The sequence below is a fragment of the Limulus polyphemus genome, unplaced genomic scaffold (assembly GCF_000517525.1).
Source record: "Limulus polyphemus unplaced genomic scaffold, Limulus_polyphemus-2.1.2 Scaffold400, whole genome shotgun sequence".
Taxonomy (NCBI): domain Eukaryota; kingdom Metazoa; phylum Arthropoda; class Merostomata; order Xiphosura; family Limulidae; genus Limulus; species Limulus polyphemus.
The window spans coordinates 48,211-62,082 of NW_013666010.1; the positions used below are offsets into that span (position 1 = coordinate 48,211).

The 13,872-nt window shown below is 35.3% G+C and overlaps 1 protein-coding gene across 4 annotated transcripts in view; it reads right to left on the reverse strand.

Annotated features, from left to right (window-relative positions):
• Nucleotides 1-13,358, reverse strand: part of LOC106457986 (nuclear factor erythroid 2-related factor 2-like) — a 53,032-nt gene extending 39,674 nt beyond the window's left edge. Inside the window, exons 1-2 of one of the 4 annotated variants that reach the window (XM_022384079.1) lie at nucleotides 13,231-13,358; nucleotides 11,620-11,697 (exon numbers count right to left, since the gene is read on the reverse strand). In XM_022384079.1, coding sequence (XP_022239787.1) covers nucleotides 11,620-11,622 — 3 coding nt within the window. In that variant the 5' untranslated portion in view covers nucleotides 11,623-11,697; nucleotides 13,231-13,358. Of the gene's footprint in view, nucleotides 1-11,619; nucleotides 11,703-12,942; nucleotides 13,067-13,230 lie in introns of those variants that run through there. The other 3 variants (XM_013917437.2, XM_022384078.1, XM_022384077.1) reach the window with 3 other exon arrangements.
• Between the last annotated feature and the right edge of the window lie 514 nt (nucleotides 13,359-13,872).

Consider the following 13,872-nt stretch of genomic DNA (forward strand, 5'->3'; position numbering starts at 1 on the left):
CGAACGATTCACGCACTTTACTAGCGCTTGCCTCAATTGTCCGTCTCTATCTCTTCAATCTGCAATTATTCATATCTATGCCGTCACTTCTCGCCAGTCTAATATATACGAAATAGAGGGTGTCTAAAGAACACTCGAGGCTTCACGAATGGACATGATCTTTCTAGAATCTCATGACGTGTTACTAGCGTCACGTGACTTCCGCTGTCGTAACAATATGTTTTCTTGAAATACTAAAAATAGGATAGTCATTATCTGTACATATATCACTACAGGATAATAATTAATTTTTACAAAACACGTTCATAAAACATTTATTTAGATGTAACTTTCAGAACAAAATTAATTTTATCATATAACAGGCATTCAGCTTGTGTTAACATAACGAAAGGTAAAAAAAATGAAAGAAACAATGATGCAATAACAAAACATGACAAAATAATAACTACAACAGATTTAGTGGAAAAGGGCAAATTGCATTGTTTAACTGAGAATGTTATTTGATTTCTGTAGTGAATATCGGTGTATAGAAGACATTTTAATACTAAAAATAAACGACCTTATAACACCAATAAACAGCTACGGTTTGTGTTTCAGTGGAACGTTCCTGAAGGAGCTGAAAAGCGAATCGGTGAGTGTCCAGTTACAGAAAAACAACATCTCAGTATTAACTGAGAATGTTGTTGTTGAATAGCGAAAGATAATTTTATTGTTTAGTAGCTCTTGATTAGAGCAACCAATTGTCAGAATATTAAAGTCATCATCTGAAAAAGGGTGAATAGTTGCATCACAATTTGAGCGAATAGCAGCGAAACGGGGATTAGAGAGATTTTCTTTTCCGAATTTAAGAGAGACAACCTTTTGTTAATCGGTTCTTACTTTTAAGTGGAGAGTTGTTCTGCCAATATAGATATTATGGCAGCTATCATAGTATAACAATAAATAATCCATGAACGCAATTGTTTAAGTATCCAGTCTTTAAAGTGGAAGAAATTGTTAAGTCGATAGAAACATCTAAATACAAGTCTTAGCTGGATCTGGAGTTAAAAGGATTTGATCTGGTTAGTTATTTGTTTTTTTTTAAGCAATGCTCTGCTTGCCTAGAAAAGATTGATGGGACAATCAGGGAACGTTTCTCATACTTTCCATTACGAAATTGGCATATTTTTTGCAGCAGGATTTCTGTGTAATCATTTTTTAGAACATTTTGAAGGAAGTTAATTTCAGGTGCAAAGGTTGATAGTTAAAATATATTTTGCAGGCTCTTTCCACCTTGCAATAAACAAGATTCAGTTTGTAGCTGTAAGGAATGAAATTGCTAAAAGGTGTGTGTATGGAAGAATAAAGTTGTTAAATGGTTAGAATTACATGTTACAAGGACGCCTAAAAATTATAAAGTCTGTTTCACAGGTAAATTTAATGTTGGGGTAGCAGGAGTTAAGATAACCTAAAAGAAAATTGAAGCATGGTCTTTTGAAGGAAAGGGTACAAAAGTATGTATTATCTACAAATCGTTCATACAATATAGGTCTGAACTCGATGGACAGTTTTCCAGCCACCTACATTCAAAGTGATAAAAAAAAAGTGTTAGCTATAGTTAGGTCAAGTGGTGACCCCACAGCGACATTGTCAATCTGTTCAAACAGATTTTTGTTAAAGAGGAAGTGCGTTTGTGTGAAGTAAAGTTCGAGAAGACGTTATCACGATTTAAATTTTTAAACCATTCATGAGGTTGGACATCTGGGAACTTTGCTCTCCCACAATGCAATGTCTGCAGAGCAACCAAGATGAATGGGCAAACAAACAGCGCGACGAAGGGGAAATTTCGTTCATTCTGTACACTTGCCCGTTGTCTAGAGTAGTATTCCTAACAATTATTTGTGTTTGTGACGAACTTATGTTGTTTCAAACCTGCAAATATGGTGAAGAGTTGTTGTGTATTCAACTGCACCAATAACAATTTGAAACCTGAACTTTCCTTCTATTTTATACCTAGTCCTCCAGCTCGCCTTATAGTAAGCATAAAGCAAACATTTGTGGGATTTTATTCCCAGCCTAGAATAGTCTTAAGACAATTTGTCCATAATCGTTTTAAAACTAATTCCACCTGGTAACTTACTTTTTAATGCATGCTTTCCCACAAAAACAAGCTACTGAAAAGAAGTGTTGTGGCTGAAAGTTATCAACCACGGAACACAGGAAGCAATAGGAAACTGTAGGAGCCAAATTCTGACTATAACTATTTGTCTTCAGCTTATTTTATATCATGTAAATGTTGTCTTCCGATATTTTTTTACACAAGATAACGTACACGTCTGGGTACTGCACACTGGGCCATTCTGTTGGGTCATTGATTCACGAGTCAGCAGAGATAAGAATCAAGCCCAATTGTAACTCAATTCAATATCTCACTAATGCCTAGGTCAACAACTTTGCAAAAGACATTGCAATTGACTATCAAACAATAATAATGAAAGATAGGTGAAGAATCTGCACAGCAGTAACATGTGTAGCCCTATATAAATTGTGTATGCCCAGCTGTACTTGCTTTGCTATTGTTTGCCCATTTTTCAAGATGGAGATCACATTACCAGGCAAATTCACATAGCTGTGACGTCATGCCGACCTCAAGGAATAACGTATACAGTATTGTCTTTAAAATGATTGGAGAGACAAATGTCAGTAGTTACTTTTTTAGATTTTTTGGAGTGGTAGGAGATAGGACGTGTTCTCTTTAGGAGATTATTTCAGGAATAGGTAAGTATTTAAGTATTTCAAGGTATGTGAAGTAGAACGTAGAGTATTTGAGTTAATTTTAAACACCAAACTCTTTCTCAAGACTTAGGCATTCGACATGTGAACAGCCCTTATCAGAGCTAAGATCTTAATCATGAGAACAAGAGCTGGCAATCTGCCACTTTCGATGTCTTCCCAATTTGAGCTTCTCGCAACCAATGCCGAGGACATGAGGGACCCTGACTCTGTGGCCTCACTTGTCGACCTAGATACAACCAACTAATTGACCAGCAGCCAGGATTTGCCTGCTAAGAAGCCAGACCTTCTCAAAGACAAACCCACGACTTTGCCCACCTAGACTGAAGTGAACATCATCATGGACACCAGCAGTCAGGTTCAACGCATACTGGAGACAGCCATGCCAAAACAACCAGCATCACCTCCAGACATCATCATCGAAGGCGTCCTAGTAACGTACAGACAACCTGAGAAAGCTCGTCAACTACAAACCCTGTTTCCAGAGATAATATTCACAGAGGTCTGCTGTCTAGCTCCTGGAACCTGGTCATCAAATGCTGCTACCCGAAGGACTACATGAAACTCCTAAAGCCATGGCCCACCAAAGCCTTTGGGGAAGCTATACTGAACATCCATGTTCCAGGAGAACAGGTGCTGACGAAGACCTGTGTAATCAGAGGCATCAATCGTGACATCAGTTCAGAAGAAATACAGGATGAACTGCAATCCCAGGACATAGAAACAACAACCGTCGAGAGAATCAAATCATACCGGACTGGACAGGCAACGCCATTCATCCAAGCCATTCTGGAGTATGTCAGCTAGGCCAACTACTACATCAAGGAGGGAATAACACTCTGATTCCAACTCCACCCAATGTCCGACACGTCAGCCAAAGAAAAAGTCAATAATGCCATGTAGAACCCATTTACCCTTAAAGCAGGAGTTCCCCAAGGATCCATTTTAAGTCTCTTATTGTACATTTTATTTGTCAGTGATATACATTTCCCGAGAATAACACACACACACGCCTCGCAACATGTGGATGACATTGCTGTCTGAAGTGTCTCTCGTTTATCCCTACTAGCTGCATCTAAGGTCCAAACATCCCTTAATCAGATAACCAAATGGTGTAACATATGGCGAGTAGCACTTAAAGCTTCCAAAACCCAAACAATAATATTCAAAAGAAAGATTTCCCACAAACGAAAATCACTGCTCAATGTCAAATAAAAAATACATGATACCGAACTCAAATTCCCGAGGTATAACAGTCAACAATAAACTTACTTGGTCAGACCACCTCAAAACCATTACCATTAAAATCTTAAAGCAAATATATTATTTAAGAAAGATAGAGGGAATAATCAAAGGCTGCAGAGCTAAAACAATCATAGCTATCTATAAAGCATACACATGCCCAATAATAGAATATGGAAACATCATAATGATCAGCATGTCCCACAATCAGTACAATACCTTACAAAGAGTAAAAATTTAGTAATCAGAATAGCATACAGGCTCCCCCAATACACACAACTCAAATATCTCGAAAAAAATCAGTGAAATTCCTGACATCAGAAAATGTTTAACAACCCTTGCAAAAAACTACTTCAAGAAATCTGTCAACTGAACCCCATTAACTAATCAATTTACAATAATATCCACTACCCCCGGAAACATGGCAGTGATACCTCTCAACATAATAAATGCCCTGAATTAAAACGACTAACCATAAATGGCTTGATTATTTTTCAGCCTCGCACACTGGTGGAGTAGAATACTTGGCGCTCTAGTGAAAGTGGGTTTTCTCAGGGTACTACCATCTCCCCCCTGTCTGACTACTCCTGGTTGTATTTCATTCACTTGGAAAACTTGACCAGACAACTCAAATAAACTGCTCCTCAGAAAAGATGTGACATGGAAAAGAAAGAGGTCTCCTGAGAAAAGGCAAGTAGGAACCAATCGTCTATATAATAATGGAGTCAAAGTCCAAGACTATGGACATGATAAGCAAATGCTCCCATGACTCAGTTGATGACATAAGGATCCCAAGTTATGCTAAAGAGAAGAGCTTGAAACTGGGATGTCTAATCCAAGCACACAAAACAATGGAAATGTTGTGAGGATGGGGCAATTTGAATACACAGAAAGACATCCAAGACATTAACTTGGTCATCCATAGTCCAGGGAAAAAGGACCAATGGAGAGGGAAAACCCCTTCATCTTGAATTGAGGAACCACCAGATAGGGGTAGAGAAGAAAGGTCAATGAAAGATGCCAGTCCATGGTCTTTTTAGGGACTACAAAAATATAAGAATAATGTCTTGGAGGGGGTAAAAGACCTTCTCTATGACTCTCATGTCCAAAAGATCCAATACCAAGGCCTTTAAACACAGAATGTGCTGAGGATCAAAAGGAACAGGAAAAAGGAGTCTAGAGATCTGCAAACAGAAACAGATGTGCCCCTGCAGGATCCAAGCCACCTAGATATAAAAGGAGGAAGCAGCACTCAGGATGTGCAATGGCCTATCCAGTGGGAGAAGAGGATAGCAAGAAGAGCCAGAGGGACAATAATCAGGAAAAGAGAGAAAGGTGGAGTATTCATGGAGTTAAGGAAAGTGAACTGACTCACGAGAATTTGAGAGAAAAGAAACCAAGGAGGAAAGGGAGATTGGTGTGGGGCAACCTCAGCCTGACTCTCAAAGGTATTAGGAACACCCCTGATGACTTCCGAGTAAAGAAAAGGAGCCACAATAAGGTAAGAATGGGAAAGACGAGCAGTAGAGAAAATAGCGTCACATTCCAGAAGGAGGTCCCAGAAAGAAGAACCATGTAAGTAGGAACAAGACAGAAAACAAAATCCTGGTCAAGGTATTGAAAAGGACCAGCTCTAGATCACCAGAAAACCTATCAGGATCATGATGTAGAGCTTCAGCTAGGAGATGAACAGACGATAGGTAACAAAGAAGATGGGTAAGAAAAAGGTGAAGACAAGAAAATTGAGAATCAGAGAGTGTTACTGGAGATAGTATCAGCAGTCCAAGCAGGTAAAAGGGATTCCATGGATTGTAAATCAAAGTATGGAAAAGGGGAAAAGCTATAAGCCATGACAAAGAAATCCTGGAGTCAAGGCAGACAAAGCATTTGAGAGTGGGAATGAAGTTAATCCAGGAATGTGTCAATATGGCCACATACACATGGAGAGGGAAGAAAAGCAAATGCTCCTAGGCATGAAAGTCATGTACTCAGAAATGGGAAAAATTAAAAAACTTGGGAGAAAGGTAAAGTAAAGAACAAACCAGAGTAATCAAATCTAAAAAGGGATTTGGAGAAGTAACATTTTCTTCAAAAAATAAAGAGGAGCCTAGTGCAAACCCAGAAGGTGAAAATAGCTCATGCAATGACAGGACGGTGATAACTATGGCAGTAATATCTTCAACAGCCATTGAACATCAAGTGGCTATACACTTAGTAGGAACAGTGTCATAAACATTACCAGAACCTTGGGAGGAAATACTATTTACCAGCACTTGAGAATACAGATCAAGAATTGGTTTTATTTAGCAGAGATGCAAATTTAAACCAAAACTAAAACAAACTAAAAGGAAACCAAAGAAAGTTAACACTGAAAAGGCAGCACAAATCTCACAAAAGTGATTATATTTACACTTAAAGAAACACATCCATGTAAGACTGGAATTAATTTTGAGTGCAAGTGCTCATGGGGATCTAATGTGCAAGGAGAATGTGTTGGCCTCATATTCATGGGGTGCTATTGCCATATGATGATTACATCATGCTCTAGCACAGTTCACATTAAAACATTTCTTAGGTGGGAGATAGTTCAAAGATAGTGGCATGCACAAAACCTCCAAGGCTGACATGTGACGAATAGCTGCTGTAAGTGAATAGTTTTGGAAAAATCATTCTGCAATCATAAGTGCTCATACAAAAGCTACTGGTTTTTGTATGCCTGCATTACATTCACTGAAATGTGATAGTCACATTTCACTTTGCTGTATGGAAAGCATATCCAAGATATTTCTCTCGCCCCGAGTTGCTTCTCCCAACAATATCCTAGTATGTTGTTCACAGAGTTCATTATCTAGTACATTTATTACTGCTTTTATGGTTCATTGTGATCACTGCTGTAATGGCCTTTCAGCTTCCAATGTTCAGGATTTGAATGACGATTTGGTGACTAGACATGATCTCATAATCTGGTGAGATATTCCATCTGCATCACCATGCTGTACAGTGCAGTTGTACTCCTGCAGCTTTGTAATCCAGTGTGCAATCATATCTTCATGTTTATGACTTTGAAACCCATTTCAATAATACATGTGCTATAACACTGGAGAGCTTCCTACCATACAAGTAATGGCAGTAACAGTTGAAATATACTGTAAGTGCACATAATTCTTTCTTTGTTGTACATCATAATGCTCACTGGCTGTTAGTGTATGACTAGCAAATGCAATAATACACTCAACACCTTCTTACACTCATGACAGCATTATTCTGGTTCTACTGTCACTAAAACTGGTATCCAAGATGAATGAACAGTCTTTCTCAGAATAAGCTAATACTGAAGGATCAGCCAAAGTTCATTTCAATGACTGAATGCTTGATCACAGTCTTCAGTCCATATGATATGATTACCAATGTTAGTTAGAGTATAGTATGGTGCAATTATCTTGAAGAAATTGCCACAAAATCTGATATCGCAAAGCCTGCGAGTCTTCAAATTTCTCATTCAGTCACTGAATGGGATCAATTCAGAAACACTTCAATATCTGTACAATCAGTTGAAACCTCCATGCATGCCTACAATATAACCGAGAAACATAAGTGCACAAATCCCTGGTTTAAATTTAAACTCTCCTTTTTTTATGCACTTGGGTTCTCAGATGCAGGCTGAAACAAGTGGTTAAATACCACAATGAAATTCATAAAGGTAACATATCTCTCTCTCTCTCCTGGCAACCCTCTCAATGGAAGTTCCATCAACCTCTCATAACTGACAGGTACATTAAACATGCCAAATGATATAACATGAAATTTATATAAGCCATATCGAGTACTAAACAGAATTTTTAGGTCTGTTTTCATAATCCAGTTTGATTTGACAGTAGTCAGATGCCAGGTCTAGCGTGTTGAATCAACAGGTGCCATACAGCAAATACAATCATTCATCTTTTCATGATAACAGGAAAGTAATGGCCTGCATTGCTGTGTTCTCCTATCTAAAGTTCCTCAGCATTTCCTGTGTTTTCTACACAATCATCACTGGAGAACTCCAACATTCTCTGATAGTTGTATTATTCTGTTCTTCAACATTTGCTCTATCTTAATACAGGCTACATCCCTGGAGCTCAAAAGTAGTTTCCATGATGACTGATTTATCAGATTTGTGTCACCAGTGTCTATACAACTACACAAAAAATAACTTGTTCTATCCAATTGGTCATTTGGTCTTAAAAATGCATAAAGTAATTCCATCAGCAATATACCGAGTTCCTATCACTATTCAAGGACCATAACATCTACATAATCCTTTATCAAAATTGTAACCAGTGCAGGCTCAAAGCTTGCACTCTGAGAAATAACTGTCCAAGCAAGAATAGATTCATTTGTGGCAATGAATAGTATGTTTCATACCTTGATTCCATCATTGTAGCATGCGTTTGCCATTATAGCTGAATGTTTAATATTAATTTTAAACTTGATATCATACTAATGTCCCCAAAGCATGTTTTGGAGAAGTTTTAACCACTACAAACAATACTGTTGACTTCTTCTTCTTCAGCAACTTGTTTGACTTAACCAACTCGATCCTGGTTGCCATAAAGAGGCATATCTCAAAGATAAGTTTTCTCTGACACCATGTGCTGCAAGATTTACTTTGAAACCTTTGACAACCTTGTTAATGAGGGTCTCCTCACAATTTCCCAATGCTAATATTATGATATGCCTTTAGATATAAGGTTGCAGATCATTTGTATAAATTCCAAGTTCTCACAAACTCCATGCTTACTAAAAATTTAACTTGATCTGTGGAATGCTTGGCTTTCTACTGGGTGTTCTAGACAATGAAATTCTCCTTACTCAAATATTCCACAGCAATGAGTGTTGAATTGTCTAAACTCAGCATTGAGTGTTGCATTGCCTCTCTCTGGCTCCAGTCATTCCAGAAAATAGCAATTACTTGCCTGAAATACTTCAATAATTAGTCCAGGTCCTTCATAATGGTACTCCTGAATATTGGTGGACTAACTCTTTTATACCACACCATTAGATTGTGGCAGCAGATACAGATGTCTAAGTGGGCTAGATGCCAATGACATCAAAAGAACAATTTCTTCTTACTACTGGGAGTGCCAACATCAGCAAGTGAAGTGGGAAGGGTGTATTTATTTCTTTTCATGGTCTTGTACCATCTCTGGCACAGGGGTACATCATGACAGCTTCAGCAGTCTACCTTCTTGGCTTACAAAATTCTCAGCTGTGCCAAGAGTCACTAATCCATTGGCAAAATACTTGCCAATCACATCAAGGACAACAAAATTTTATTGACAAAAAAGGGAAATAGCAGGACACCGAGTCTTTATATCTCTAACTTATAAATATATTTTCTGTACATGTAAACAACTTGTCAAAACAAGACTACACTTGTTGGTCTCCAGAACAAATCAGATTGAGAACAACAGTGACAAAGCATTAGCTTTGCTTGGAACTATACTCAACACTAGGCTTTGCTACTACTTCCTAGAAGGCCATTACTGATTACTGCTAGATAGTTCATGGTAATACCAACTGTATGTTTACTACAGAGGAAATGTTTCTTTCAGTCTGGAATACAGTAGTTTTCTGCTGATTGATGGGAATTGATTGTATGATATATATTGTATAAATTATGAATACTGGAAATTCTAGCTTATACTAGATGAATTGTTCTGACTGTAAGTTTCCTTAAAAACAATGGTCATTCAAAATAAGTGAAAATGACTACTGTCATGTACCAAGGAGAATACGGTAAGTTTATGCCAGTATCTTATAAAGATGAATAAACATAAAAACAACAAAATACTGCATACATATATATATATACACATTTTTCATACCAGTACACCTTTCAGATTACACCCTGTATAACAAATATAATGGTACAAAAAATAATATTTCTTGTCCTTGTTTCTTTTAAGTTCACTTTATTGTCAAGTTTTCAATAAATAATAGCAGCAATTAGTAATTTGGTTTATAAAGTAGTTTTTAAAATACTGAGGGACCAAAAAAAGCATCTATACTGGTAACTGGCTGAATTTTCAATACTACACGTGAATATCCACTTCCATGTAAACTGTTGTTAAAAATGAACAATCAGTATGTTACTGCTCCTGGTGGCCATTATAGCTGTACATCTTTACATACCCAGTATTACCAGGAAAAATTTTGATAACAGGGTATATATATATATATATATCACATCATATTGGTTGTTATATTTCATGTGTTAATCATTCACATTTTAGAAAGGTAGTTTTATTATCATTTTGATGTGATCTCTGCATTTAAGTATCAGAAATGTAAAAATAAGTACCAAATAAGTGTTTTTGTCATTTAGCCATTCTTTTTATTCAACAAGATAAAGCATATATCAAAATAGCAAGCCACAAAAAGTATTCAGTTTTTGATAAATAACATTATTTTCTGCCTTTCTTTATCATTCTAGCACTGATTTATATAATTATATATGAAATGTATTTTTCGGCCATTGTACACAGTTTTACAGTTTTCAATATATCTCTTAATATCTCAATACACATGCACAGCCCATTATACCTCCCCATAATTTCATTTTCCTGTAGAATTAAACATTTTTTACTATACATAACTATTCTTTTCATCAAAAAATATGCCAAGCTATACTCACCATTATTCCATGAAAATTTGAAAAATACCACAACAGTTTTATATAACAATTTATTCAGTGTCACAAATAAAAATAACATTGTGTTTATTATTAAAACACACTCAGAGGTTACATACAAGACTTACCCAGTTACATGGCATCAGTATTTTAGGTATTTACACATAAATATCTATTTTTCTGGCAAAAATTGAAAATATAAATAAATTTTTACATTGACTCCTACTCATCAGCCAGTATTTACTTATATCACATATTCTGGTTGTATGTTGTTTTCAAGGATACCATCTCATAGCTAAAAATTTAATTTAAATACAGAAAAATGCAAAACTGATAAAACAGGTCAAGCACTTTTCACTGATGGTTTTTCATATATTTTTTTCTTCAGAAGTATTTAATTATAACAAGTAAATCACTGTATATTAAGAATACCAATGATTTGGGCTATTTACTGGTTAGTAAACACAGTAAATTGAACTAATAATACACAAGTCAGTATGGCGCTATCCACACATATTTTTCATTGTGTATTATATTTTGAAAAATTAACACTGTAAGCAGAATCTGTCAATGTTTCATTGGTATAATGTCCCCACTTTCATTGTCAGAAGAGGAGATATTCAGTTCTTGTTAATTTAAAAAAAAACACATTTTCAATGACAATTGTATCTACTATGATGTACTTTATCAGTCTTCTTCATACTGTGAAATACACACTTTCATGGCTTAATAAACTCTGTTAAGCTAAACTATACTAAGTGTCCAACTTGTTATGATCATTTCAATTTTATCACAAAAATGTACCTATTTTGCTTATGAACTGACATACATCTACCAGTTATGTATCTTTTTTTGTGTTATGAAAAAAAATCAGCTTCTAGAAATTAGATCAAGTAATTGCTAACTTACAGAAATTATAGATAGTTTCTTACCATTTTACTTGAATTTGTTAGAGCTCTAAATCAGAAGAAGCAAGGTGATGAATGAAATTTGTTTCTTCCAGATCACTCCTGACCTACCAAAACATCAAAGTAACTCATATTTAGCCATTAACACACACACACACATATATATATATATATATATAACTATCCAACAAAAGTTCATAATAATTCAAATCAACAGGGCAAATGGCAACAGCAGGCAGACCATTTTCACAAGTTTATAACTCTAGCCAAGATATTATCCACATCCTTCTTGTAGTGAGTGGACTAAACTCTACACAACACTCCAAATAAATCTATATCAGTTTTACTTACTCTAAAATTCAACAGTTTTATAAATTAAACTTAAAACTTGATTTTTTTTTCATCTCAGCTAAACATTTGCACCCAAAGAATTATCTTTGTCTACAAGTACAAGACATGTTTCTATCAAAAAAAAAAAGTGAAATCTGTAAAAGTTTCCACACCATGAGTATATAACTTTAAACTTCTATAAATTGAAACTTGTGTTACATGTTCTGGGTCAATCACTAAAACTCTCACAATCCTTATAAAATGAAGAAATTTCTAAGTACTCTTCTCGCATTTAGCATCTTAGCTTCAAGTAACAACAATCAAACAGTTGGTATCGAATAATCGAATTTATCCCCAATATCTTTAACAAAAAAAGGCATCTTCCTTAATATTTATCACCAAATTTCTTGTCAACATGCTGAATTTAACACCAGAGAAGCAATCTCAATTGTTATCCATTTCCATACTATCTACAATCAGGATCTCTAAATGGTTTCTATCATATCCTGTGTCTCAGTCAACGTTTAATTGAATCTTACTTGATGTAAAGAAAAATAAGTGAATAACCAAGATGATGCGTACTACACCAGCTACACTAGTAATTAACCGAGACTTTGTACACCAGCTACCTAATTGAGACTCGTTGAAAATTACCTTAATACCACAAGTATCAGTACGACAAAAATCTCCGTTACTAAAAATTTCCTTAGAAAATTTAAAACGTATGTTTAGCCTGCAACTTCAACAGTTCAAGGATCTAATGTAATGAACTCCCGATCCCCCTTTTTATAAATTAATGTTAATAAGTTAATGAATTAGACATTAAGACATCACATTTAATTTTAAATGATTTAGTATTTTACTTTTGGTTCTAGGTCCGATATATATTACAATATTAATTATTAGTTATTAGTATTATGGCCAAGTTTTACGTTAAAACCAAAACTGAAAACTTAATACATTTAAAATTATGTAAATTAGTATTTAAATCTAATACAAAAGGAAAAATTTAAACACCTTAATTTAACGCAAAAACTTTGAGGAAATTATTTCGCAGCGTACGTATATTTAACGAGAGCTAAACATACAGTCATACTTGACCACTGTAGTCGTTTCCTAGCCCGTGTATCGTACTCCTGTACAGTGATAGTACTACCACTACTACTGGTACTTTAGTAGTTAGTATAAAATATAAGTTATAATTATACGAAATTAATTCTAGCAGGGTAAGGCCACTCATGAAAACTGAAAATCAATCATTCACCTATCTATTTATATATTTTAAGAAAAATGCTACTTTCTTACCTTATTGCTTTGTAATACTACAGTAACTAAGTTATTGTAATAACTTAGGCACCTGAATATAAGTTAGGACAAGTTGTGATGCTATTATTATTTACATTACGTCAGAGCTCCTTATTAATGTCAATCATTCCGAAAGGGAGCAAGACGCAACCTGTTGAAATAAATGTAAAACAAATAATATAACTATTAAATCAGAACGTTTATTATTTAAATTTCGTCTAGGAAATATCTCCTAACCACATTTGTTTTCTTCAAAGAGCGTTTCAAGTTTGTTTGTAGGCATTAATGTCATTGTTTAAATTATTTTTTATTATATATCTGCCAAATTATTTTCAACTGTAAGGCTTACATTACCACTCTCTAAACTTTCTGATCATTGATTGAACAAAATGTAAGCCACTGAAAAGCTGTTTGGTTTATTTATTTAGAATTTTCGCGTAAAACTGCACAAAAGTTAACTGTGCATAGCATAATTTTCAAATGATAGACTAGATGGAATAATAATGGCTGGAGACGGCTTAAATGGGTAATGAAGAAAAACTTTAATATAAGTTTAACATGACAGCAAATGTACAACGTTTCGACAAGGTTTTGTCATCATCAGGTACGTACCTGTTGATGACAAAACCTTGTCGAAACGTT